This window comes from Ptychodera flava, chromosome 1 (assembly GCF_041260155.1).
Source record: "Ptychodera flava strain L36383 chromosome 1, AS_Pfla_20210202, whole genome shotgun sequence".
Taxonomy (NCBI): Eukaryota; Metazoa; Hemichordata; class Enteropneusta; family Ptychoderidae; genus Ptychodera; species Ptychodera flava.
Genome location: NC_091928.1, coordinates 21,356,878 through 21,384,653, shown reverse-complemented (window position 1 = coordinate 21,384,653; position 27,776 = coordinate 21,356,878). Strand labels below are relative to the sequence as shown.

Genomic DNA, 27,776 nt, shown 5'->3' with positions numbered 1-27,776 from the left:
TCAGGAAATGACTTTCTATAGATTTTGTTCCCATGAATATAGCTAACTGGTTTAAAAATGTTAGCCCCGATTGAAAATTGTCTCTGGCTTCATAGAGCAAATTTATAATACACACGAAGCTTTCGTTGACCCGTAAATTTAGGTCAGTACGTTTTTTCCTATTTACATTGGTTCTTGAACCTATCCACGTTGGTACATATTATTGGATTTATTTGGTTATTTGGTACGCATTTCGTTATCTTTTCCACATACTCTTAGTGGTACACCAGAGTGTTTTCATGCGGATGCATTGTAAAATTGACAAGACGAAGATTACTTTGTTGTCAAAATGATTACAAAAGGGTGACTTTTAGGGTATTTGATTAAAAGATAAAATTATTAACATTGCCAAAAATTATTGAAATAGATGATTCAGAGACAAAATCGGATATGTCATTTTCTTTCCAGTGAATTGTTTTCCACTGTTTCGTTTATAGTGTCTTTAAACAGTTTCAATTTATGTCGTTTTGATAACTTTCCCCACGACACTGTATGTAATGTAATAAAAGTATGGCTTCAAGTTATTTACTGCTCAAAGGGTATTAATATGAAATATTGAAGACCAACCAGTTTAATGCTAAACGCTGCAGCCACGTTTTAACAAGATGTATCTTTAATTGTTGCAGGGGTATTAAAGATCACACTATTATTCCGATAACACTGTATATTTAGCATTATATACAGAGGAGCATGTTGAATGAAATATCTATCTTCCATGTCTCTATATACATTAAACGATTGCTTTCTTCCTACAGTGCCAAAGATTCCCCATTAGAGTCACGTGATCTGTAAACGTTTCATTTGTAACTGACGGAAATAATAAGTAAGTTTAGTTTATTCAGCACTAAAACACATGCTAGATAGTATTAGACAAACATTCCTCACGTCTCTTTGAACAAAACATTTCATTAGACCATTATTAAACAGCTTCTTACATTGCAAATGTGGTTTTCAACAAAGAATGACAGTGCTCAAACACGGCAGTACGTAAGCAATAATGCCGGGAAAAGCCAAGCGACTGGTAGCCACTGACAGCACCGTCTATACACGATGAGCTTGAAAGCAACACTGCGCATGCACAGACGAAGACCATGCAGATGATAGGGACTCGGGAAGAACGGTGATATAGTTACAAGCGACCCCAGTTTGATGACCATGTTATTATGATGGCTATTGTTATACCATTACCTTGTTTTACCCTTTAGTCTTCATTTGGACCGTGTACTTTTGTAGTGTGGTATATGAGAACTGTGTCAGCATTGTAAATTACAGCTGCAGGTATAATTCATTTGTTATTGCACAATTTTCAAACATTTCGTATTGTCCAATAGTTATTCATGCCATCTCTGGAATGCGGAAACAGTCACTTTCTCCCTTGATGAAACACCGGCACTCTATTGTTGGAATTAACCTTAGGTGGTACCGTCAAGCCTTACATCAGGGTTAGTAATTCCCAATAAGAAGCTGCGATTTTGCCATTGTCATCAGTACGACTATTTCCTATTACGGTATCCGATAGCTGGTCTTCAGTAAACTTATCGTGTCAATAATACCACCAAACATAAATTTTTGAGGACGACATTGATACTCATCGTGGCAGTATTCAACACAACAAAGAAAAAATAATTAACTTTGATTTTTGCCGTTAATACACAGTTCTATGTACACAGCCGTGCAAGTTTCCCTCGCTAGCCGTTTTGCTTGACACAAGTTAGGCCAAAAAATCTGTTTCCGGTAATATTCCTCTGAAAATCAGGGTAGTTTGGTCGGAGGTATTTTTTTTCATTGTTATTGGCTGAGATGGAAAAAAGACTGTCATATTGAGAGAATGTACTCGCAATGTTTTAAAATGCGTAAAAAATGTCTAGGGTAGGCCGGGTTACCTGGAAAACATTTTTAGCTCACGTGTTCACACACGTGAGCAAATGTCGCAGCGATGTCTGTGTGTCTGTCTGTCTGTAGGCCCGATATCTCAAAAACGGCTCATCCGATCAGAGTCAAATCTGATACAGAGATTCTGTTTGAGAATGGCAATAATGATTAGTTTTTCGCAGGTGTGGCATATTTCATGCTTATTTGCATAATGAATGATTTTAGAAAAAACAGACATACAATGAGAACGGCTGCACAGAATTAGATCTTATCTTGATTGACTTGAATAAGTTGAAAAAAACTTGCTTTGTAAATTTAAAATAATATAATACAACATTATTGAAAGATAGTCAATTCCTATTTTGCATATGTAATGAAACGAACTTTACTAATTAGGGTTGCATATCCTGATTGACTTGACCAAAGTTGACGAAACGTGCTATGTACATCGAAGATACTACGATGCTACTTGTTGCAAGTCATTAAGCATTTTTACTTTGACCAATTCCTACTTTGCATATTTTATGAACTTTCTTAATTAGGTATATATACAATTGTACCTGGATTATCTCGATCAAAGTTGGTGAAATATTCTATGTACATTGAAGATACTAGATTACAACAATATCGAAAGTCAATTGGCATTTTTACACTAGGCAATTCCTGATTTGCATATTTGATGGACTTTCCTAATTAGGATCATATATCTAGATTGACTTGACCAAAATTGACGAAAAGTGCTACACATATGGAAGATACTATGATACAACATGAATGAAAGTCATTAAGCATTTTTACTTGAGCCAGTTCAATACTTGCATATTTTATGAACTTTCTTAATCAGTGATTTACACCTGAATTAAAAATATCTTGATTAAAGTTGGCGAAACTTGTTATGTACATTGATGATACTTTGTTAAACAATATTGAAAGTTAATTAGCTTTTTCACTTCAGCTAATTACTAATTTTTTACATTTAACGAACTTTCTCGATTGGGGATGTAAGACTTGAAGGGCCCTTAAAAATTTACGAAACTTGCTATGTATATTGATGAGACAATAATGTTGTATAAGTGAAAGATATTTTGCATTTTCCTGCCTACTAATTTATAAATTGTACATCTAATGACCTTACGCAGTTTGGCATATATAGCTTAAAGGACTTGACCAAAGTCAATTACACTTACTACATAAAGTGGTAATAGTATACTATTCCAGCAGTCAAAGAAATTTAGGATTTTTATTTCAGCTAATTACATATGTATATACCTAACTGATCTTTGAATTAATCTTTGGTGAATATTGTTCATGATGTTGATCACATCACTTTCAATGAAGTTGCAAACATATGGGCCAAAGTTTAAATTTACAGACAACTGCAATATTTACTGATACACGTGAGCATTGTCAGTTCATATCTGGTTAATTTGGCCTTAGTCTTTTTATTGGGTTTTCCTGTTTCATCCAGTTTAATAATTATAATCGCCAATATATGATTCATCAAAAGCACACGCTCTGTCGTCACTCATGTATCTGTCTATGTGGACATGCTTTCGAATCCGATCGAGAATTTTACCGAATTACAACAAGTAGTGTCGTATATTAAGTAGCTATATAACTGATGGGGTAATCGTCAGCCAGGCCGAAACCGGCAGCTGCATGCTGGTGTATTGTTGCGGATAGACGGCATTTGTCAATTAAATCTCGAAATTTGCAAATAAAACGTATTCCGAGGTTTCTGAGTGTCAGGTAACAGTTTACTGGCACGAAAAGCAACTTAGAGACAATAAGTACGGCAAACGAGCTTGAATGGTACTCTTAGTTTGAAGACTCGGTGACAATATTACCGAACTCAAACGAGATAGAATTTGATGTTACTAGTAGTTTGACTATCAATTTTGGCGGTTTCGTGTTTATTACCTAATATGTTAAGCTAGATATAGCGTGCTCTTTTAAAGATATGTGACGATAAAGTTATTTTCCATCAAAATTAAACCAGTCTTGGAATGACATAGTCCCTGCTGGATCGAATGTCTGCTTGATCTGTTGATCGTGGTTGTTGGCGGTCGTTGGTCGTCATACAGATACTCAAAATGCATCGCACAGTCACGTGAGGTGGAGAACATTTAGTTGGAGTGAATAAGGCTACAACACGACATGCGAGTATGTCATAGTACACTGACCATTTTGCAACGCAAATTGACATGCATGTGTACGTCATAGTACATTGTCCCACAGAGAAACATAGACAGAGTCACAACGGGTATTGTTTAAGGCGTGAAACGGTTACGTAACCTATCCATGTTCGCCTCGCCCCAGGTTGCTCTCGCGTCTCTTTTCCGAAGAGTGCCGACCATGCATCCTTCGGTAATTTTCGGATTTTCGCCGAGTGTTAAGCGAAAGTATGTTCGGCAAAGTTTGTGTTGTTGTTGTCGTGTGGTGCTGAGCTGAATTGATGTGCTAGCGAAAACGGGAGTGTTTTGAGCTTCAGGAAAGTCAGTTTTACCGTTTTAAAAATTCCTCTCATATTTTATGAATATATAATGAGTGTGTTTGAACCAAATTTGAAAGTCTGTTATCGATACTGTCTGGTTTTACTCAATGGTTTACGGTCAGTCATACCGTCTTTTACACGTGCGTAAAGGAAGGACATGTTTATGAAATGTTGGCGTGTTATGTTTTGATTGGCGTGAAGCAGTGTTTCTGGCCTGAGAACTTACAAAGTAACTATGGTTGCTAAAAGGTACGATGCCATCTCGTCGTATTTTTCGTATAATCTCGTGCAATTATCAACCACAACAAAACCTCCAAAAAGTTTAACACCTTTGAAGCTCATTTTAATATGAAAAGCCAATAGTCTACCGAGACGACCATGGAACAAAAGGCATGCCGTGATTCCAGTCTGTCTACACTATTTGTCTGTGATTGTCCTCAAAACCAGATTGATCGAAATCGATCTTAGAGTCTCAGATATTTGAGACTAATGGTTCCAGACACGTAATATCATAACAGAATGGCTGCCCATCGGCTAAGTTGGATTGCACCACGACACAAACGTACGCAAAGTTATACTAGAATTTTATGGTTCATAAACGGACAAAATCTTGACAAACTGGTCGCAAGGGGGCCATACTTATATTGGAGCAAGTTTACACGCACGCAAATATCGCATTACAATGTCTTCGTATTGGTATCAGTTCAGAAACGTAGGAGTAATAGACGTGAATATCAAAATGTCCACCCGGCGCCTATATTTGATGGTATAATGCCAACAATTGAAATACATGTGTATGTTGTAGTGTATTCCAAGTTGTCCGTGTGCTCTGGACGTCAAATGGTATCAAATGGGCGCATTGCAGCCATGCTGGATCGTACGATGAAATAAATGGATGTGCATTTGCCTACTTTTAATGAAAATGCTCCTTGCATATCTGGGTATAGACAGACAGATGGACAGAGCCCAATCAATAAGGCTTCCGCCTTACCATTTTACATAGGGACTAGCAATGACGCAGCGGGGAAGACAATTAAGTCAATTATGTACTTGACTTTTATGATGCTGATCCCTGAATGTTGTTTTCAACTATCAATGATGGATGTCATCATAAAGTGATGGTCTTACTTCCAGCAGAAGTACATAAAAATATTTCTGAGAATGAAACACTGGAGCCATGACGACCTGCGCTGATATTCGGGATAATTATGGGAAGGCGATGCTTGCGAACGGTTGGCGATAGTACAGAATGAACACATTTGGTGACAATTGTTAAGCATTGTAAAGCTACAGTTACAACACCATGCGCCTGGGCCGTAGTTACAAATACATTTCTATCAATTTCTTCAAGTGCACCTGATTAGGTTCTAACACCAGTTCAATGAGACATGGTAGTAAGGGGTGCATTCACAACTTGTGAGCTAAGGCATCTCATTTGTACGGCACTTGTATGACACCCTTATCCTGCATACACTGTAATTAAACGAACTGCCGAGATACGTGACACCTGAACACAGCCGGGACTGTTTGAAGACTGTATCGTATATTGCGCGTGCGCAGTGTAAAGCATGAACATTTACGAGCCTCGATAAGACGCTAAATTAAATTCGGACGACAATTGTATCATGACCGAGCGACCAAATGAGCTATTGTTGTCATATTAATAACAAACCATGTTAGAATATTTACAGCGAAGGCACAGTCACGGGCTCTTCAGGTATATTATTATAGTTTTGCTGTTCACAATTCTATGAGCGATGTACTTAAAGCAGTTGGAGACTGACTCATCGTGGTAAATAAAAGTCACAGCATCACAGGAATGGGGAAACGACCAGCATATCCCTTGTTAATGTGCCCGGGTTCTTCGATATATTTAGAGTATGTATACCTAGAGAGGTACCACTAAGCCCTCTCTTCACTGATTCAGCCAATCACAGACTTCTGTCTTTGTAATCTGTCAAAGCACTTGTTGATAATAAATCGCCCCTTGTCTAGGTAGACTAGAATAAAAACATATCATATTTTCTTTTGTGGTGATTCACATTGCGTGTATCGGTAAAGGTTGGGGTGGAATCCACTAACCACTTTGGACAAAGTGCAGAACAAGCTTCGAAATAATGCTGCTGCGTCAAGTACATCTTGAGCTCGCAGTTCCTATATTATTTATTCTGCTTTCGGTAGAATCATCCCCGCTTGGCGATAGTGGAGCAAATTCGCTTCCACCGAATGGGTGAGTTTCATAGCATCCACCTCTGTCTGTCTGTCTGTCTGTCTGTCTGTCTGTCTGTCTCTCTGCCTCTCTGTCTGTCTCATATATATCAAACATACAGCTGGAGAATGATGTAAGAGTTTGTTTTCATATTAGTGGTATACAATACAGTAATGGGACATAATGTTAAGCTTTGATTTATTGCTCTTGATATTGATTTCTAAGTACTCAAACGTTTATGGTACATGTTTCTCGTTTTGCTTGATTTGTATCTTTAGTTTGCTTGATTTGTTATGCTTTTTCGTTAATTTCGCGAACAGCACTAAAGTGACCTTGACTTCTAAGAACCTCCGTTAAGTATGTTGTTGTACTATCAGGGTCGAAAGTTGACCTTGAACTCAAGCGCGTATCTCCCGGAATTTGACAAAAGGGTTACTTTTTTCGGAGAAGTGTGCATTTCAATGGCTTGCTTGGATCAAATTCCGAAGACCAAACGCCCATGATTGACACTCTTACAAACAGAGTCAAGTGGTACAGGCTTGTCTTAAACTGAGTGAGCGTACGGCGAATTAAAGTGCACCTGTCCGCGACTTGCTTCATGTGGAAAGGTATCGAAAAAGGCATCGGAAAAGATAACACACTTCCGGGGCGCCACCGTTCAAAATAGGGAAACAATCGCGAAACTTCTGATTCTTAGGGCCGTACATAGAAATAATATCTCATACTTTGTAATTGAAGTAATAAGTAATTTGTGTTGTAAAACTTTCTTTAGACCATTTGTTTCTCTGTATCGACTCTTGGCTGGTGACTTGTGACTGTAATTCTTGATCACAAAGAGCGTTGCATGAAGTTTTTTTAAAAATATTCAGTTTTGAGACAAGTTCTACATGTAATGAGAGGCACCTTAGATTCGTAAAACAATTAATCGTAGTTGTGGTGATCTGATCGCAGTGATACATCATTGCCTAATCTCTGTGTACAAATTGTACAATAACTTAGTTCTCATCGCGGTCACATTCCGAGGTGGTAGTGTGTTAAAGATCAAATTTAAGTGGTATGTACCGAGACACAGTGACTGTTATTGCATTGCGAACCGGAATGCTAATAGCGGAGTGAATATTGAATTTGCTATTTCCGGGTACCGAGCTTATATTTTGATCCTTTTCAACTGAATCTAAGCAGGACAAAACTTCCTCTTTTTAGGAAATGTGATACCTACAGTTAGTTCTCGAATGTAAAGAAAAGACAAAGCCGTGGATAAAGTCCCTTCGCTTCACATATAAACTCCGTCAAATTTTGAACTACGTGCAGCCTATCGGCAGTCAATTGTGACAGCCAGCGATGTCACCATGACCTGAACACAATAGCAATGTATACTGCCTTAGACAAATGTTAACAGTGATGTTGTCATCGCTATGAAATTGATCAGTGGACAACTAGGACTGTCAAAACAGGTCCAACAAAAAGTGTTGCGCAACGAGTGTTACGCCAAAGCAGGAATAGGGTACTGTATCATGTCTTAGTGTGATATTTGTGCACAGGAAATGATGAAAAAACTCGTCATTACACATCCATACCCGATGTTTCGTGAGGAAATACGGCAAGAGCTGCGGCTACTAGTAAGCTACCGCTGCGACAGACGCATTTTAGTGTTTTCATTACAATGACAAAAAGAAAATATGCGTTTGATATGTAACACTGAAATAAAAGCAGAAAGAACACAGTTAGATTTGAAACTGCATTGAAACATAGAGAAAGATTAATGGAGTGGCAACGAGTATTGTTTAAGGCGTGAAGTGGTTACGTAACCCATCCATGTTCGCCTCGCCTCAGGTTGCTCTCGCCTCTCTTTTCCGAAGAGTGCCGACCATGAATCCTTCGGTAATTTTCGGATTTTCGCCAATTGTTAAGCGAAAGTATGTTCGGCAAAGTTTGTGTTGTTGTTGTCGTGTGGTGCTGAGCAGAATTGACGTGCTGGCGAAAACGGGAGTGTTTTGAGCTTCAGGAAAATGAGTTTTACCGTTTTAAAAATTCCTCTCATATTTTTATGAATATATAATGAGTGTGTTTGAACCAAATTTGAAAGTCTTTTATCGATACTGTCTGGTTTTACTCAATGGTTTACGGTCAGTCATACCGTCTTTTACACGTGCGTAAAGGAAGGACATGTTTATGAAACTGCTGGCGTGTTATGTTTTGATTGGCGTGAAGCAGTGTTTCTGGCCTGAGAGCTCACAAAGTAACTATGGTTGCTACGCGACTGGCAGTACGATGCCATCTCGTCGTATTTTTCGCTTAATCTCGTGTTATTATCAACCACAAACAAAGCCTCCAAAAAGTTTAACACCTTTGAAGCTCATTTTAATATGAAAAGCCAATAGTCTACCGAGACGACCATGGAACAAAAGGCATGCAAGTGTTGCCACTCTGTCCATGTTTCTCTGTGATTGAAACAAGCATTTTCGAAAAGAGATGATATGCATTAGTTTTCTATTTCGTCCATGGCAACGCCTTTTTCCTAATCCCCTAAATCAGCTGGTTCATAAGGACATAACTGTCACATGCGTCGCAAACGATAGTTAGAATAAAAAGCAGTCTCGCGAAAGGAGCGACCCAAACGATGTGTTTAGCCACATTATACAGTCATATTAACAAACATGGGATTCTGTTGATGTATGAAGCCGAAAATCATGTGACAAATGATCTAAAAATTGATAAAGCTCACAGTTGATAGACTGGTGTTCGAAACCCTACATAGCGTGACAGTTAGTTGAAACTTCTGTGACAGTTGATAGAGCTGTTTCTGAGAAGATGTCTGCCATAAAGTTCCTGGCCATGGAATCAATATTTGCTTGGATTTAGCCTAGAGTATGGGGAGACAAAATCAAAGTACGGCGAGAGTGAGTCGGTATATTTCAGCATTTTAGAAACAGTCCGAGTCCTGAAGAGTGACTACGTCCTTTGCACTTAATCGAACAGTGTGAGGGCACGGTCAATCTCTACTTAACACGATTGGAACTAATTTGTGATAATTGGGTTTTCTTATTTTTAAAATTTCTCAAAAGTGCTAGGTGCCATATAGCTGAATGTTTCAATATTACTAATTACTCATAAAAACAAATGTGTAATATAAAAAGAAAAGCAGATGACATTACAAATCGACATCACTTCACCATCCAATTATCCCAAATTAGTTCCAATCATGTTACTTTTATTGTGTAAATACCCACGGGTCGAGCTCTGAGTTTAACAAGTTTCTTGCGGCACCGGACAAATGTTCTGTAAGGTCTAGTTGTCAATCGATGAGGTCGAGCCGCTGGAAAATAGTTTTATTGCCTCATAAGACGACAACATCCTGTCGCCGTGAACAGAAGCTGGTCATTATAACTGATTGGAGTTGAGTTACAATGGTTCCTGCCAGTGTGCGCTTTTGAAAAGAGCACCAAGAAACTCGGCGGTCATCAGGATAATGCGAAACTTTAATTTGTCGACAACAAGAGTGTTTATCGTTTGTCACTCTTCGAGAAATAACTGAAGAGAAACCAGTGTATAATGTATTTAGCAAAGTTTTTTTGATGTGTGCATTACTGGAACTGTAAAGTAATTATTGATGCAAAATAATGAAGAACACTTGTTTGTTTGTTAGTCTTTAGCATGTATTGTTCTTCTATAAACATATAATAAGTATGACGTTTTGCAATTTTTATTAGGAGCATCGGTCAATCTAGCGACCGATTAAGCAGAAAATATTTTATTTATTAGTGTACCCCTAATCTATGCGTTGATACAGTCCAATAGTAAACAACATTTATCATTTTTTATCTCGTTGTGTAAATAGTACGACTGCTGCCTACTCGCCTCCGGTGCATTCCGAGGTTGCCGTACCTAACACAAGAATTCCACTGCATGTATTGAAAGAAGGAGACAATCACGGTTGTGTGCAACGGAATGTTTATGGTCTTATGACTGCTGTGCTATTTTAATGTCTGACAGAAACAGTTGAATTCTTGTTCAAGTGATGTTAGACGAGATTTAGCCTAACCTTAGCCTTCCTTCAACACCATAATTAATTAAAATAATCATTGCGGAAGACCATCCACACAACGTGACTCTTATATGGAGAAAATTTAAAAAGACGACAAACCATTTTCTAGTTTTGCTGGACGACGACAAAAATGTGCTAGAGTTGCCGAGCGCAGCTGAGGAAACGCTTCCGTTGTGAGGTAGAACATGAGCAATGGCATTACTACATACGGTTACTAGTACAAAATTTGTGTACACGGCTAACAGTTGCACTTAATTAATTGAAGTCACGGTTGTTTCTCATCTTTGCGTGCGTCGATTTAAACAAACCGCACAAACCTCGTTTTTGCGTTTGCTTGGAGAAAGATATGGCAGAGGGATGCGTACAGGAAAATAGTCAGTATATCCACAGACAAATGTAGAAACAGACTAGCAACGCGGCATGGCTTTTGTTCCATGGTCGTCTCGGTAGACTATTGCCTTTTCATATTAAAATGAGCTTCAAAAGGTGTTAAACATTTTGGAGACTTTGTTTGTGGTTGATAATTGCACGAGATTATGCGAAAAATACGACGAGATGGCATCGTTCTGCCAGTCGCGTAGCAACAAGAGTTACTTTGTGAGCTCTCAGGGCAGAAACACTGCTTCACGCCAATCAAAACATAACACGCCAGCAGTTTCATAAACATGTCCTTCCCTGACGAACGTGTAAAAGACGGTATGACTGATAGTAAACCATTGAATAAAATTTGACAGTATCGATAAAAGACTTTCAAATTTGGTTCAAACGCGCTCATTATATATTCATAAAAAGGTGAGAGGAATTTTTAAAATGGTAAAAGTCACCTCCCCGAAGCTCAAAACTTACCAGTTTTCGCCAGCACGCCAATTGTTCTCAGCACAACAAGACACAACAACACGAACTTTGCCGAACATACTTTCGCTTAAAAGTAGCGAAAATCCGGAAACTACCGAAGTATGCATGGTCGGCACTCTTCGGAAAAAAGAGTCGAGAGCTTCCTGAGGCGAGGCAAACATAGAGGGCTTACGTAACCGCTTCACATCTTGAACAATGCCCGTTGCTAGTCTGTTCTATATTTGTCTGTGGTATATCATATCACACACAAACTGATTGTAGTTCTGGACTGTGGATTTGTCGTGGCTTTCGTAATTACTATGCTGTCTGCGTGCTAACTGTCCTATTTCATAATTTCCAAGTTGGTCGTTAGATCTTGCGAGCTCAAATTTTTACCAAAAAAGGTTACAGCAAATAAGGGTGAAAAAGAGACGTATATTTGTTTCTTAGCAACAGTTTGCAAGTAACGCAACCACACAGTTCGGTCATAGATCTCCCACAAAATGTTCATCTGTTTCAAAATACCTTTGCCAACCAAGTTAATGCTGCCATAACAACTGGATAATCCAATTGCGATTATGCTTGACACAAATGAGCTGTTTTCCGGCAAAATATTGGGGTTCGCTATCAACTGTGTAGATAAGCCACTTGTCGCGAGCTTACACTTTACACATATACCATGACGATTAAGTATACACCATTAGTAATGGTTGATAAGGATGCGCCTGTCACGATATAACGATGTCAAGTACCAACATGGTTGCGAGATCGACTCAAGCCTCGGAAAGCCACAATTACACTCAGCGTATGGGGTCAGTTATATCAGAAGCAGCGTCACTAATCAACCAAAGTTAATTGGTACTGCTCAATCTTGTTTGCATGTTTTCGCTATAGAGCAATCACATCAATTAAATCTCAGTGAAATAATTAAATAAGAGTAGATACTATTGATGGATCGGCAAAGCTGTGATTTAAATCTGAGTGAAGATTTCTCACATATCAAAATAATGAAAACTGATCCTTTCACAGAATTCGAAATTGGTTAAGGAAATCGGAGATCCTGCCCATTTAGAGACGAACGCACGAGCAATTGAAAAGTATTTTAAAAATGGACAAATATTCACAGAAAGTAGTTAACATGTGTCGGGAAGATGGCTTCAGATAAAGCAATACAGAACGGAATTCAAGCAGCAATACCGATCATGTTGTAAAACAAACAGCCTTTATGTATGGAATTTATTGTTGTTCATTGTTGTCCTTCTACCAGCCTTGAACGACACCAGCAGGCGCGAGATCATTGTCTTTGATATTGGATTTGTCACAAAATGGCTTTCTTGCAATAAACCTGTGATAATTTAGTGACTAAAATCCATATTCATATATTTGTAATAATTCATTATTCTCTTGCTGTTTGCAAAACACATGAGATGAGAAATTGACGATTAACCCCCCCCCCCACATACACACACAAGCACCAATTATATGAGAGCAAGTGAGACAGCAATAACGATGGCAAAAATAAAATTTAAGTAAAATACTCCGCAATGACGACAAAAGTGCAAATTTCAGCAAAATAAGACAAAAAATTATTTGATCATTACTGTTGTTTGTCATACGTACGATATTCTGTATAGTTTTATATATATTTGAAAAAGTGCGAAAGTTGCCTTCTGTTTGTAAAAATGATATTAATAGCCTCTTTAAGTTTTATATTACGGCTTTGCTTTCTCAAATTAAAGTATTTTGCATCGATTGTTTCTCTTTACGAATATCGCGCAATATTAATAATTACTCCGAAACATTTCATGGCTTGACCGGATCTGTAGAAATTATGGTTCTCTGTAAGTGACCTTTACGCATGCGTACAGCATTTTCTAATGTCCCTTGACTGCTAAACGGAACTCGTCGTCTTTGGCTATTACAACTATAGTACAGCTGCCTCGCAGATGTAATTTCAATTGACATGTCTGCAACCTTACGACCGTTTTTGATGGACTTTGAAATCATTAAAAGCATATCTGTCACCGAGCCAAATATTTACTTTACGTGCAAGCTAGTCTTCCACTTTGGTAAGTGGACCTAATCACAAAATAACATCTAAAACATTGCAGGGGAAATCAATAATGATATTTACGTTTTGTAAACAGTCAGTTCTTTTGTTTTGACGCTTATCTTTATTGCACGACAGGTCAAACAGCCGTACGTGGCAAACAAAACGGTGAAGTTATTTTACTGCACTTCCCGGTCACAATCGACAAATGCAATTTAGCAACAAACGAGTTTCGAACCAGCTTAAGCAGATGACTTTGGTTACCCAGTGTTGTTTAAATCAGCCTTCTTGATCTCATTGTTTACAAACGTAATAGTAGTGCTTGATCGCCAAGTCCAGCTGTGCTGGGTTAGGGTTAACTGTACGCATATATAATATACGTATATTCGTTAGTGTTAACTATAAACCATTGTTTTTTTATATGTGTAATCGTCTGAATTAGCGGTGCTTGTTACCTTATGAATAAGATGAGAGCTCATGACACATATATGAAATATTTGAATCACATTTAATATTGTTGTGTCCTTTATTCATAAACGTTCGTGATAGCGGCCTCTTTGCTTTTACACAGCGTCGTAGAGTTCTTGTTAAGCCACAGACAAGTCTGTGGTTAAGCCGTTGCGTGACGTCGTCAAGCCGAGACACCTCGATGGCCTGATTAGCCCCGGTTGCGAGGCTGGTCTCCCAACTGGTTTTAATCAAAATTCGAACGCAAATTATTGAATTTGGACAATTGTGTTTCGCCATTAGCGTTCACTGCAATACCTCCCAGTTTGTTACTTTAATGATTCCTTGCTATTTGTTACTGTCGTGATTTTCCGGTCCACTGTTCCTGAAAGATCATAGAAGAACCTGTAATAATAATGTATAGCAGAAAATCAATGGAAGAAAACCCTACCGCGATACTGACAAGTCTCATGGTGCTCAGAAACCAAACATAGCTGTCCGCAAATACTCCATACTGCAAGCAATTCTCTAACCATCTTTCCTTCTTTGTCGGTGTACAGAGAAAATGTCTGCTCAGTCACTAAATCGAAGGCGACTTCCTACTCGGAGTCTTACTCCCAGTCGTACTCGAGGAATACAAAAACAAGATGTGGTTTATTTGGCTGGGGTCGCTGCACCAAGTATGTGTAAGTATACACAGGTTATACTCAGTCTGTGCCTCCGTTCACGGTATCGAGAAGTGCCTAGTAATCAAGTTAAACTTGGTTCCGTGCGATTCTAGATCGCATTGAAAAACTAAAAGGTGTTTGTCATCTGCAGTCAATTATCAGATCAAAATATTTCTTAGAAGACGCAAAATTTGACATGAAATAACAACCACGACGCCACTTGTCTGACATCTCACATATTAGTACGTTTGAGGGCGCACCAACGGAAGATTTCAGAGGGAGCATGCCCTATCCTCTCATGTTATCGGGAGTTCTAATGGTTTTACCAAATTTTCCGTGTTACAGGAGATCATACAGGACAAGATATAGAACAAGATACAGAAGAGACTATTACCAGGAATATTTTTGCTGCGCGATGGCTTCTACCAGGACAGAGATCAGTGCCTAGGTGAAACATTGCACATATTCTTAAAGCTATACCCTTTGTAGATTTAAGCTAATAAACGAGGAACACAGTTGTATCAGACCAATATTTATATCATTTTGTGTAAATGTCTTGCTCTGCGGCAATAAAATTTCCTCCGTTTATTATGCATGTACTATTAGGAAAGGGTTCACAATTTTGTTTTTACAAACGTCATGAAATATGGCGGACCTTTGCTTTCGACATCCGCATCATTACATTTTTAAGAGTTCAATTTGTTTATTTCATGTAAAGCATAATATGCTTGAGGTTTTGTGATATTTATTTTCCAAATTTGCTTCATCATCTTCAAATAGCGACTAACTGTATTTTCTATATCCCTGTACCCAAAGATCCATGTAAGTCCTACGTCACACTACAGCAGCCCTGGCGAAGTATGTACTTAAAACGTGACCCAATGGAGCCCGCCTACTGTGACAATGGCCTTGACAATGGTTGGTACAGACTGGACAGTGATGCTGGCGGGGATATACCTGTCACCTGTGTACAGCCAGCATTTTGCAGTACGGACATGCCAATATGGCTCCACGGTGAGGATATGTTGTCCAGGTTAAGTTTAACCAGTTATTGTTATTAATTCAATCATGCATTCATTGATTCATTTTCACATACTGACTGCCCGATTGCCTATGATTTATATCGGTTAATTGATTGTTAGGTTGACTGACTAATTGATTTGTAGACCGAGAGACCGATTGATTGACTAATTAATTGATTGATTAGCTGACTGACAGGGCTACTGATTGGTTGAGTAATATACCCTCTGCATACAACGGAATCACATGATCATAAATTACAAAGTTTTGTGAGGTCAAAATTTGTAACAAGTCAATACACACTCCAAACAGTGGCGGCGCTCTCACATCCGTTTCACTTCTGCTCCCGCTTTCACCACTGCACAGTAGTCTGGTTCCCTGACCCATTTCCCCGGTAGAGGGCGTGGGGGAAATATAGGGTCAGGTACCGGGTAGCCATCTTGAACAGAATTTTGTTCAAGATGGCGGAGGTTAGTCACCTGACAGAACATGCTACAACAAATATGGCTGCTACCATGAAAACGCCGGTCAAAATTCGACTGGATCAGAATTATGTTCGAACACTGGTATCCGAACCAAAAACATTGGCACATGAGATGGGAAACATAAACTGAAAGGATTAATCCAGAAGTACGGGGAAATAGAGGTGATTGAAGGCTGGCTGTGATATCGCAGCAGTACTTGTTGCGTGTATCGAACGCGCTAGGGTCATTGAGGTCATCGCCGACTGTGGCGTGACCCCAATGACCCGAGCACGTTCGATATCACGCCACAAGTATGCTGCGATATCACAGCTAATTGAAATCAAACTTTGTTGGAACTGTGAACGACGATTGATTTCGATGGATAGAATGGTGTCCGAATTTCGTGAAAAATGCCAGGCATCATGTCGACGTTCTAAAAGTATTAAGAGGTGTGCTAAATCACAGTGGCTAAATCATGGAGGTAGAAAGTCCTTCTTTCTACCTCCACGGCTTTGTGGTACAAACAAGAAGTTGGTGTCAAGTGAGCCTGAAAGTGCGAAACCAAAGAAAGATGAGAAAAAGTTACAAGTGTTACTTTCATCCAATCACAGCTTGTTTTATTTTAACCCAATAGCGTCCATGTTTACATTAGCCGGTACCTGACCCTATATTTCCCCACGCCCTCTACCGGGGAAATGGGTCAGGGAACCAGACTACACTGCCACCGGTGACTTTGCATAATAAAGGCGCATGAATATTAGCAATGCCATTCTTTTGTAATATGTCAGGCGAGGTCAATGATGTCATATCAAGACGTCATTGACCTAGATTTACGGACCAATCGGTAGCAAGCCGGGTAACACGAGTTTTGGACGCGAGCAACCGAAGTATAAACGTAAAAACCAAGACAGAAGTGCCACAAAGTGTTTGGAACTCACAAGGAGACCCGGGAAGGAGACATTGTGGTATAACATCCCTACGGCTACGGGAGAGGCGACAGCGAGAGGATACTGCGTACGCATATAAATAAGACGTCGCCGTACTCTACATCTGATTTTAATCAAATTGCGGCAAAAGTATCATTTTCCCTCTCTTGACACCGATGAAGAAGCGAAAAAATGACTCTGTTAAAGGGACGGCACCGTAGTCGTATGTCCGTTTAATATAATTCAATCCATACGCCTAAAGTAATGTATCGTCACTGAAATTTGCTATTTCCTCTTGTGCAAGTCGTAGCATCTCTGCTACCATGTCATTTGCCTCAATTGACACGATGTCGTTCGTTCCCTCAAGACTGTGCTACTTTTACGAGCAAGGACGATTGCAAAATGGTCAATGTAGGCTCAGAGTTAGAGGGAAGGGAAAAAGGGCAAGCGACACATGACATATTTATCGAGCAAACAAAATTAGTAGCCCTCATTTTATGACTAATGAAATATTATCCTGAGCTAGTTTACATCACGAATTTCACAGTCGTCGTCAAATTTCCTTTTCCAAACTACGTTTTACATGGTCGACACTTGAAAATGGCTTGAAGTAAAACCATCCACAGAGAAACTGCGATTGACGACCGAATTCGAATTCGAACGAAATAAGATGCCGCCATCAAGAAGGCTCTAGTTACATAAGATTGTATGAATCCCCAACACTTTGACATTTGTCGACATTTTTTGTATGCTTATATGTTGCCACTATGTCAGCAAATCACCTGGCAATAAATTTAGCCCTCTGCACGCACCCCTCGGCCAAATCCCCACCAAATCGAATGCGACAATCTAGCAATAGATAAATTTAGTATTTGACTGAAAACAGAAATACCGAAATACCGAATACATATTATCAAAAGGAACCAGTATTCGCAACTGCGCCTGTGCGAGTTTCTTGTTTACAAACATGCATTCGGTGCACGATATCTAGATGCACCTCATCATCATAGCTGTAACATTAAAATTATACGATGTAGATTATGACAGATATGTTTTAACTTTCATCAATCACCATCGTATCTTGGATACAGTGTTTACATTGGTCGTATGAGTCCCATGCTACCTTTAAGCGCAGCTCCGACGACTATATCCCTTCAAATAACATGTCTGGATCAAATGATATACGTATTCCAGTTAAAACAGCCATTCAAAATTTATTTACACAAAAGACACAAAAGTTTTTTCCTCATCAGTGAGTGCTGCTAGTTTTGAAAGTTTATATAAGAATAATTTTTTATGTTATCACCCGTAAAGTTCATTTCAATGCTGGCCATTACCTGGCAGCAGTTTTCAAGATGTGATCATGTTTCATTGTACTTGCTCACTTTCCAAAGTGTGTTATTAAGCGGTAAGTTGAAAAATGAAAGTGCCGTAAGTGTTGTCTGCTTCGGTGCCACCCTTCACTCACGTTATTGTATCAGACACATTCACCCACGAAAAGTAGGTCCAACGATTTTCGCAAATATACGACAAAAACCAACATAAAGACATCTTTTATACTTTATTCTTTGACTTTGAAATTAAATACAGCCATACAGAGCATGACATTATTGAAATTTGCAATCAAGCGAAGTTCGTAAAAATGTGGTAAATCACCACATTTTTGCCACCGGTGGCAGTGGTGAAAGCGGGAGCAGAAGTGAAACGGAAGTGAGAGCGCCGCCACTGTTTGGAGTGTGAAGTCAATAGTCGCGCCAGCGGCTAACTGACTACGCATGCGCCGGTTCAATATATAATCTGCGTGTAACCGGAAGTTTACCCGCCAAAATTGATGGGCGCCGCCATGTTTTTTGAGTGTTTGTAAAGATTCAAATACAAAACGTGCAGAGTATGAAATATATTGCTGCCATTACCCAATACATATTATTTTCTAACTCGCCACTGAAACAGAAAAAGAGATAAATGTGCCATGCATATGAACGAGACCGCACACTAAGAATGATGGGATTGAACTCACACTTAGAAAAGCGCCCTCTGTGGCAATAACTAGATGCAAATAGTTTTCAGATGGAATTGTTTTCAGCTCGTTATACTGGACATTGGGCAGTACAGTTGCTATGGCAAAGATAATGATACATCCCTTATCGAACATTGTGTGTTGTCATCATGGTAAATGCAAATTGTTGTATTCAAAATTTGCCATTTATGTCTAACTTTTTAACAAGTTAATCAGAAAGCCTGTACCTGCCCTAGTCTGAAAAGGCGTTTGAATTTGTTTACGAAATGCATTGTGGTCTTACTAATGTAAAAAGCAAGTAACAATTAATTCTATTTTATTCTTTCTTATACTAATCGTGAATCAATAGTATTATTGACTATGTAAGAGTCGACTCTTTAAATTCAGACAGAAATAAAATTTCTAATCTTAAAAACTCTAGCGCAACACCAAGTGCCGAGCCCTATATGATATTACCTTAAGTGCGTAAAACTACCGCCTTGGCATTCGGACAGAAGATGCAAGAAATCAAACATTCTTTTGTCAATTCAATAGATAAAAATGTTGATGCTGTTATCCTAAGTTAACTCATTTGTCTTGAGTGTTCTAGGGAATTTACAACTTTCAACCATTCCCATATATCCCTCCTTCCCATGTTGGTTTGCAAACGAGTTTCTATGTCAACGCCCTCACCATTTCAGTCATATTCTATGTATTCTGGGTCAAACGTTCCTGTTATAAGAAGTAAACATATTACTTATATCAACAATAATTATCTTCGTGATTTGGTTCATACAGATTTCCGACCGACAGTTGACGAACTGATCGCACCGAAAACAGTCTGCGTCACTACGAGTAATGACACTTGTTGTGGAGAAAGTTGGAACATCGATGCCAAAAACTGCTCCGAGTTTAACGTGTACTCGTTGGTTCCACCGCCAAGATGTAACATGGTCTATTGTGAAGGTATCCATCTTTATACATTGTATTTCAAGATGCGTCAAGAAGATGAAGCAATGCGTACTTATATCGCAAAAAACCCCCCCAAATAATGAAAACAACACTTGTTATAACCTTTGTCCCTTTAGTAAGGGAATAGAAAAGTTTTGAGTAAACATTGACGTATTAAATCCGATATATTGAAGCAATAAACTACACTATGGATGCGTATATCACGAAATTTTGACCATTTTAGGATACATAAGCATGCATGAGCGATAGTAAGTGTGTGTGGAGCGAACTGGCAAAAACAGTGGTCTGCAGAGGTGGTTTATTGCTGTAATATCATAACACTACCATATTCTGGAGAGAAACTTGAAAGAGTTTCGTCGACAGAGAGTTCTCACGCGTTTCAACTGTGCTATATAGAAATTACAGACCGATCAGATCGCTGTTTTTGCGCCATCAATGTGCTGGTATAATGTAGTAACTAATGTTGTTTGGACTCCCTTGCGTTTTCGTGAGTACAACTTTCCAAATGAGATTTGAGGCGGAAAACAGGTCTACACCGTGGACAGGAAAGAAAGGTTAACACGCCTTGATCTGCGACTATAAGATACGGATAGTTTTTCAATCGGATTCGAACCCACAACATACGGCATCAGTCGCCTAGCTGAGAGGCCAGAGACAGAACCAGTCGGCTAAATCTCCACTCCCAAAAAAGAGTGGTTCAATAGCCGGCTAAGTTGTTACATTTTTCTGACTGAGACCGCTCAACACGTTGTAGAGATACTTTTGCAGTTCGTAAATTCGACGTTGCGACGCCCTTGCACTGACAGACACAGCGCACTATGCGTGATAGCAAATGTTACTGTTGATAGTCCTGTCAACAATAATATTGAGTAGGCACACATTAATAAAAGCCATGCCAAAGATTGAACACCAGACCCATTGAGACCTGATTTCCGGAGTAGCTAGAACACAACATTTTTTATGAAACAATGATGAGATAATAATAGGTAATACATAAAACATACATTAGTTACAGCTAGTGGAGCTTTAACAGCGGAAAATAATACGTGACAAAATACAAAACAAAGACATAAAATATAAGTTAAAAGACTTGTGAAGATGACTGATGAGTTCCTTTTATTTCACAGGAGAGGAACCTATTTGTTACACAAACGGTGACAACGAAGAGGAAGAATGCGTGGGTAAGTGATATGACATCATATGAACAGAATGCGTATAGCAAATAAAAAAGGAGGTGCTCACACAGAGGACCATCGGGCATATATTTCGAAAAGCGATGAATTGACATTGTGTGATAAATACATTCCATGAATTTAAATGATAAGATTTTGTCTACTACTACTTGCATTCTCACAGTCCAAGGCTGTCATTTTATGAAATTGAGAAAATACCCATAGGCTTAATAATAGTATCCGAGACTAGGGCAGAATATTTTGTTAGAGTTCAAAAAATTGTCAGTTACCAACTTCCGAACAAGGTGAGTGGTATATGTAATGCCTAGATCAATAATAGTATTGAATTAGTTGTGTGTATATATTAGAATTCATTAACACATATATCTCCTAGGAAACGAGAATCAAATTGGTTATTTTGTCAGTGAAGACACATGTTAATAACCAATAATGTGTTTGTTTAACAAGACAGAGGGGTGTACAAAGGAATTCTCTGAATACTGCTTATACGACATAAGAATATGTTCTTGTGTTTTGTAAAGCAGTATGATCTCGGTCTTTCCTGCTGTCCATCCTGGATATGGCTGCTTCCAACCAGTGTTCGAACAGCACATCCTCGTGACACCCTGGGCAAACATTGTACACTACATGCCCACTGACTATAAAATACCCCAGGCGTGATATATTGGTGTGTCATGTCCTTTTCAGAGATGTTTCCCATAATGCAAGGACCCCCGGTGCTTGAAGGGCCAATATTGACCCATGGCACGTTCCATTTCAAGTGCACCGTGGATTTGGCCGACCAAAATGACCAGGCAGCCCGCTTTGAAGTTAGTTGGTTGTTTGATGGCGAAACCCACGATGATATAGAATCGGTTATACTGCACGTAAATTCTGAATCTTTGTCAACCATTATACCGGGTGAGGTGTTTTCATACAACAAAGGGAGACTTGGAGTCATGGTAAGCAATCATTTAATTGATTCTAATTACAAGTTTGAATGAACTTAAGTGTATGTTACGCATTTTTGCTTAACATGAGCTATGCTACATGATTTTGCCATCCCTACTTTATCAAATAAATGCATCATCGCAAGGAAACAACGCGGTTAAATATTATAAATATGCAATATGTTTTGCGATTTTGAAGTTGGCTGTCATTCGGGTCGTTTCGGAATTCGCGGGCATTGCCACCGGAAATGTCGTAACTAATTGAACGTACGACTGAGCGGGTTCACACCACGGCCACAGTGAATGCTTTACCGCTGTGGCTTCAACATGGTGAGAAGTTACCCTTTTGGTGGCTGAAGTAACCGCAGCCATTGCCAGTTTAACATGCACTTTATTTAGGATGCCGTTTTTGCCAAAATTACAAGAAAGGGTCGGAAAAGAGGCATTCAGACAAGCGTTTTCCGCCGTGCCTTGGGCTTGGCCTTGTCCTTCACGTCAAATGCGCGCGGTTCGGAAGCCAGATGTAAGCTTACGGTAAGATAGAATTTAATTCCTGGAGCTACTACATCGATTATGTGATCGCAATGCCGTACCAGTATGACTATTGTCACCAGAAAGCGTTCGCGTGTATCATCATCAACTGTGGACAAGAGCGAGAACAGCAGCAAGACTGCGACAGGTTGCCCAAAACATGTCGAGGGGATGCATACACGGGGCCGGAGAAGTATGACCGTGTTTACATCCACCAGGACTGAACGCCGATTCAGCAGCTTTACGGAAGTGATCGTAAATTAAAAAAATACAAGTACTACATCTCATGTATGTGTGACTCTATAATTAGTAACGTTGGGAGATATCTAACTTATTCCTAAAAAGTTTACGTAGTGATTGACTGACTCTTTGCGAGACTGAACGATAGGTTGTGTATAATACAGCACGGCGCTGCCAGTAAAAGTGACACAACGTGTAGCAGCGAAGTTTCATACTGCTGACGAAGCAGTCGCGTTGTCGTCATCATCTGTTCCCTCCTGCCCAACTAAGTCTCCCCTAAAATATTTTAGCTTCTTTGAGAATTTCGCAGTCATGAAACAATGAAGACCGTGCTTTATATCGCTGACACTTAATCAAGAAAAAAACCCGGAAGCGTAGCTGATCACTCCGTCACAGAAATGGCCAGCTGAGCTGGAGGCCTCGGGTGCCAGTGTGCCCGATATTTACATCATGTCAATTTTAGTTTATCTCTTCCCGAGAATTTGGCTGGACATGTCTTCACGGTCACGTTTTTAAAAGTGCCAAACTTCATGTGAGGTTTTATAACGCCAACCTGAAGATTCTGCGGCTAGAATACTACTTCGATTTTTATGCTAAGGTGACCCTAAGCCGGTTCCATCTCTAGCTGCGGATCAGAAAGATGTGTGTTAAACGGTGGACATGCAATTTTCAACTTGATCTCTACTACATTTATCTACAAACGTCATGGTGTAATTCAAATTTTTGTATACAGATTTTGAACGAGGCAATTTATGTTGATAAGTAATAATGAGGTGGGATGGCAACTCCAGACTTCGTTCATATTTTGGTAGCTTGCGGTTGTGTGTACGGTACGGTACCGGTAGTTCACTAGTGTGTGGGACTGTGGTGGGCTCGTCATAGACAGTCAACAAGAGTTCCGCTCTTGTTCTCGTTTAGGTTAAAGGTCCCGCCTGTTAAAATCTGCAGGCCTGTAAATTCTGAACAGCTTTGTCATATCTTCTGTCACGATGACATTCTCAATTGCGCTGCTTTCCCTCATGAAATTATCACTATCACCATAGTCAATGCACTAAGTCGCCATCGCGCGTTCTATTAGTGACGTCACAGCTACTTAAGCCAAAACGGGGCGAGCTCGGCAATTTCCGGAAAATGTTGCCATGACTGAAGTCAAAACGTGCAACTTTTCCCGTGTTTTCGTCAAAATAACACAATACAACCGTCTAAAAACCGCTCAAATAAGCTTCAGTTTGTGTGTAAATGTTTGTTTTATTAATACCAATTTCATTGACAACCAGAACTAGAGTATAGGCCTCAAGTCAAACGAAAAAAGCATCAAAATGTGGCGGGACTCACACTTTAACTACTTTATTCATTTCTGTGTCTGCGTATCACGAGATAGAATTTACAAATTACATTTCTTGAAGTTGTCACATTCTCATCAACGTTTAAGATATTAGCGAAACTACTTACATTGAATCTACATGAATTACCGCAGTTTTCGTGATGACCGGCTAAAATGTTTATTTTACTCTAAAAAACGTCATCTGCCGTCCCCAGTTTCCGTTGAAGCCTTAACACGCGATCTTAGATACATAGATTGCTGTCTGCAAGGCTTTCTAAACAGCACTAACACGGGACGTGAAATGTAGAACCACGATACTGGTGACGTCAATGAAAATAGTGTCGAGTATTCATCAAAAGCATTAAAGGAAGGTAAACTGTTCTCATTCTGACCACGTCAATTTTTGCTCCCTAGGTTGGATGTCGAGCTCGTTCCTTCTATGAGAATCTCCACAAAAGTCATTGGTATACAAGTGAGAACTATTTCGTTGGTATCAAGGTAAAGTATAGTGACGTTTCCCCTTTTACAGTGTTCTGATCAAATGTTCTGATTTGCTTTCGAAACATCAAATTGCTTGCGAGTTAAGATGTTTTGGTGTCCGATAGATGAATTATATGGTTGTATTTATTTGATCATACGCGTGGCTATCTTGGTAAGAAATGGAAAAAATCACGTATCAAGTCATCTTAACATGATTAAAGAGAACGCCTTCAAGAAGAAGATACTCCAAAATACGATGGGTTCTTAAACGCAGTGACAATGACTCATTATTGTAATTTAGGTCGACGCAGATGACCCACTGTTACTGAGCGAGTCAGATGGAAGGGGAACGATTATACCAATTTGGTCAACAATACCTGTTCTCTGCGAAGATTTGACGTATATGACAGCCTGTCGTATCAATATACTGGCTTGGACGCAAGGTGAAATTGCAACACTTGACGCGACGTTCAACCAAACGGAGTGACAGCTCATTCTCTGACAGAGAACCAAAATACACGTAATTTTTTTATCAACGTTTTACAGAGGCTACAATATCAACAGGTTACTCCAAACTCCAAATTCAAGGGTTATTATTTTCTATAATTCAGCCAAAGTAAATATTGGCCTATACATGTCTTATCTACAATCGAAAAAGGGAACTATTTACAAACTGAAATGTGAACATTACGATAAGAGATTAGAGTAGAGTAGTTATGCAACCTAAACAACACGGAAGGGGGTGATCTTCATAACAAAAACAACAAGGTTTTCTTAGAATGTCTCCTTAGCTGTAAGAAGCAGCTTGACCCCCTAGAATCCTGGTGACATTTACCATTGTTGTGTGTGGATCCAGTATGTTGCAGTCTTCCCAAAGTGGGAATAGCTTAGATCGATGTTTGATTTTCAGGTGAGGAAACAGAAGACGATTATTTCCATGACGAGCTGTCGTTTGATCGCTGCGACATCGCGATAGCTCCACGTGACTGGGATCAAACCAGCAAAACAGCGACCGCGGAGTTCACGATTGTGGCGAGACGGGACTTCATGGACGACGGCGTCCGAAACGTGACCATAAGAAGTAGAGTACTCCCTCCAGACTGTGTTAACAGCAGCTATGTGTCCATCTTTGATGGTTATGATATTGGACCAATAAAGGTAGTGTTACTCGGATTCTACACCACTAATTACTATCCTTTTTCCGTGCTCGTTGGTTGATTTACTCGTTACCTCTTCTTGACCTGCTAATAGGTACCTGAAATGAGATGTTCAGAGTTCGTTGGTGCTGCACAGACTTCATTTCTCGGTAGAAAAGCTCGAAAGGTGCCATGCCCAAGATACGCATCTCCCGTTGTCCAAATGTGTTTGGTTACTCGTTGGTCTCTCTGTCCTCATGCCTTGTCTGTTGTATTCCTCCTCTTTTTTAATCGTTTACTTTAAGGCGTGGCATTGATCATACAGTATTTGGAATGAAAGATAAAGCAATACATCAAATCATAAACATTAACACAGCTCTTTATCTTAACTTTACATGTTACAATTGATATCTAAACGTCACGGTGACACGTTAAAAATTCATCAAGTGGTATTTTCATGTCTATTCATTAAAACTACCTTCCTATATTTTTATATAATTCAAATATATCTTTTTTACGCCCTGACTACTTAAACATTCTCTTTAATCGTCATTAGCGTCTTTGCGTGTGTCCGGTTTATATGCTAATCAACTTATACTTGAGATCATGTTCTTTCAATAATAAGTCTACTGATGCCAATGACCGCTAATTGTATAAACCCTTGTGTAAGATAAACTGCCTTAGTAACAGTAAAGGATGCTGCTCAAGGGTGGTTCTGAGAGGAAAGTGCATCAAATTAGGATAATGATGGCAGGTCTTACGAATGGCCATATTCATTAATGTTTACAAAGCCTATTCTAATGAAGATTGCTACAAGGCATCGTATTTTCAAAATATTACATGAGTCGATTTATGGAATGCTTCACTTTCAATTATGACTAACACTTTCAATAGGTCTCTGTCATTGGAGTGGATCATAAACGCTGCTCATCGTTTGGTGACCCACATTACAGGACGCTGGATGGGTGAGTTGCTCTACTTAGTCATATCACGTAAGAACGTTGGAAACTTAATAAATTGGAAAGTGCATTCACGACAGTTGTCTATCACCAATAAATTGTTTCTTGTATCTTATCTTTTTTGAAGAGTTTCATCAAGTTGTTGAAGAACAATCGAATTAGCGAATAAAATGTACTTTCGACAAGAATGTGAAATTTGACTTCTTCTCGTTGCAGTATTGATATAAGGCTTGAGTTAGTGCTTTCCTTATTTTCAATTTGATTGCAGACTCTGGTACACCATGCTGAAAACCGGATACTTTGTGTTACTTAGAGGAACAACTGACGCAGGCAGGGTGCTGGAGGTAAGAATATAGAACATGTTAATCTCTGATTGCGAAAAAAGATACAACTTTAATAAAGCCCTAGAGTACATGCTCACGCCATACTATCGGCCCAAAATGTGTTGGTAGTATCGGAGACAGGTTTTAAAGTGTTTTTAAGTGTGTTGGACTTGATGAGGAAGCGAAGTGCAAGTTCATGTCCGTTATACAATTGACAATATTACCATGTATACAACACATTTTAGGTACAGACAGCGGTAACAGACTGCGCTGAGGTTTCTTGTAACTGTGCCGTGGCTATCCGTGAGAATAATGACCTTGTCATTATGGACATCTGTAACAGAGACAGTTTGAGGATATCAGTTCCGAGGAAGAACCTGTCGCCTGGTACTGCCATCCATCAGCAGTATGGAAACAAACATTATGTAAGAAAAGCATCATTTACCGTTTTTGAAACATCCATAATCTATCTGCATGTCCGTCTACGTCATAAACAAACGTTGAAAATCAAATAATATAAGGAACACAAAACACGATTGGAACTAATTTGGAATAATTGGATGTATACATTTTTCAAATTTCTCAAACGTTATAGGTGCCCTAAAGCTGAATGTTGCGATATTAA

General features: G+C 39.2%; 1 protein-coding gene across 1 annotated transcript in view; it reads left to right on the top strand.

The window, feature by feature from the left end:
• Positions 1-27,776, top strand: part of LOC139143494 (von Willebrand factor D and EGF domain-containing protein-like) — a 57,466-nt gene that overhangs the window by 21,528 nt on the left and 8,162 nt on the right. Inside the window, exons 5-13 of the mRNA XM_070713865.1 lie at positions 19,863-20,030; positions 21,164-21,217; positions 21,917-22,170; positions 24,668-24,751; positions 25,035-25,176; positions 25,644-25,891; positions 26,764-26,834; positions 27,097-27,172; positions 27,397-27,576. Coding sequence (XP_070569966.1) covers positions 19,863-20,030; positions 21,164-21,217; positions 21,917-22,170; positions 24,668-24,751; positions 25,035-25,176; positions 25,644-25,891; positions 26,764-26,834; positions 27,097-27,172; positions 27,397-27,576 — 1,277 coding nt within the window. The remainder of the gene's footprint in view (positions 1-19,862; positions 20,031-21,163; positions 21,218-21,916; positions 22,171-24,667; positions 24,752-25,034; positions 25,177-25,643; positions 25,892-26,763; positions 26,835-27,096; positions 27,173-27,396; positions 27,577-27,776) is intronic.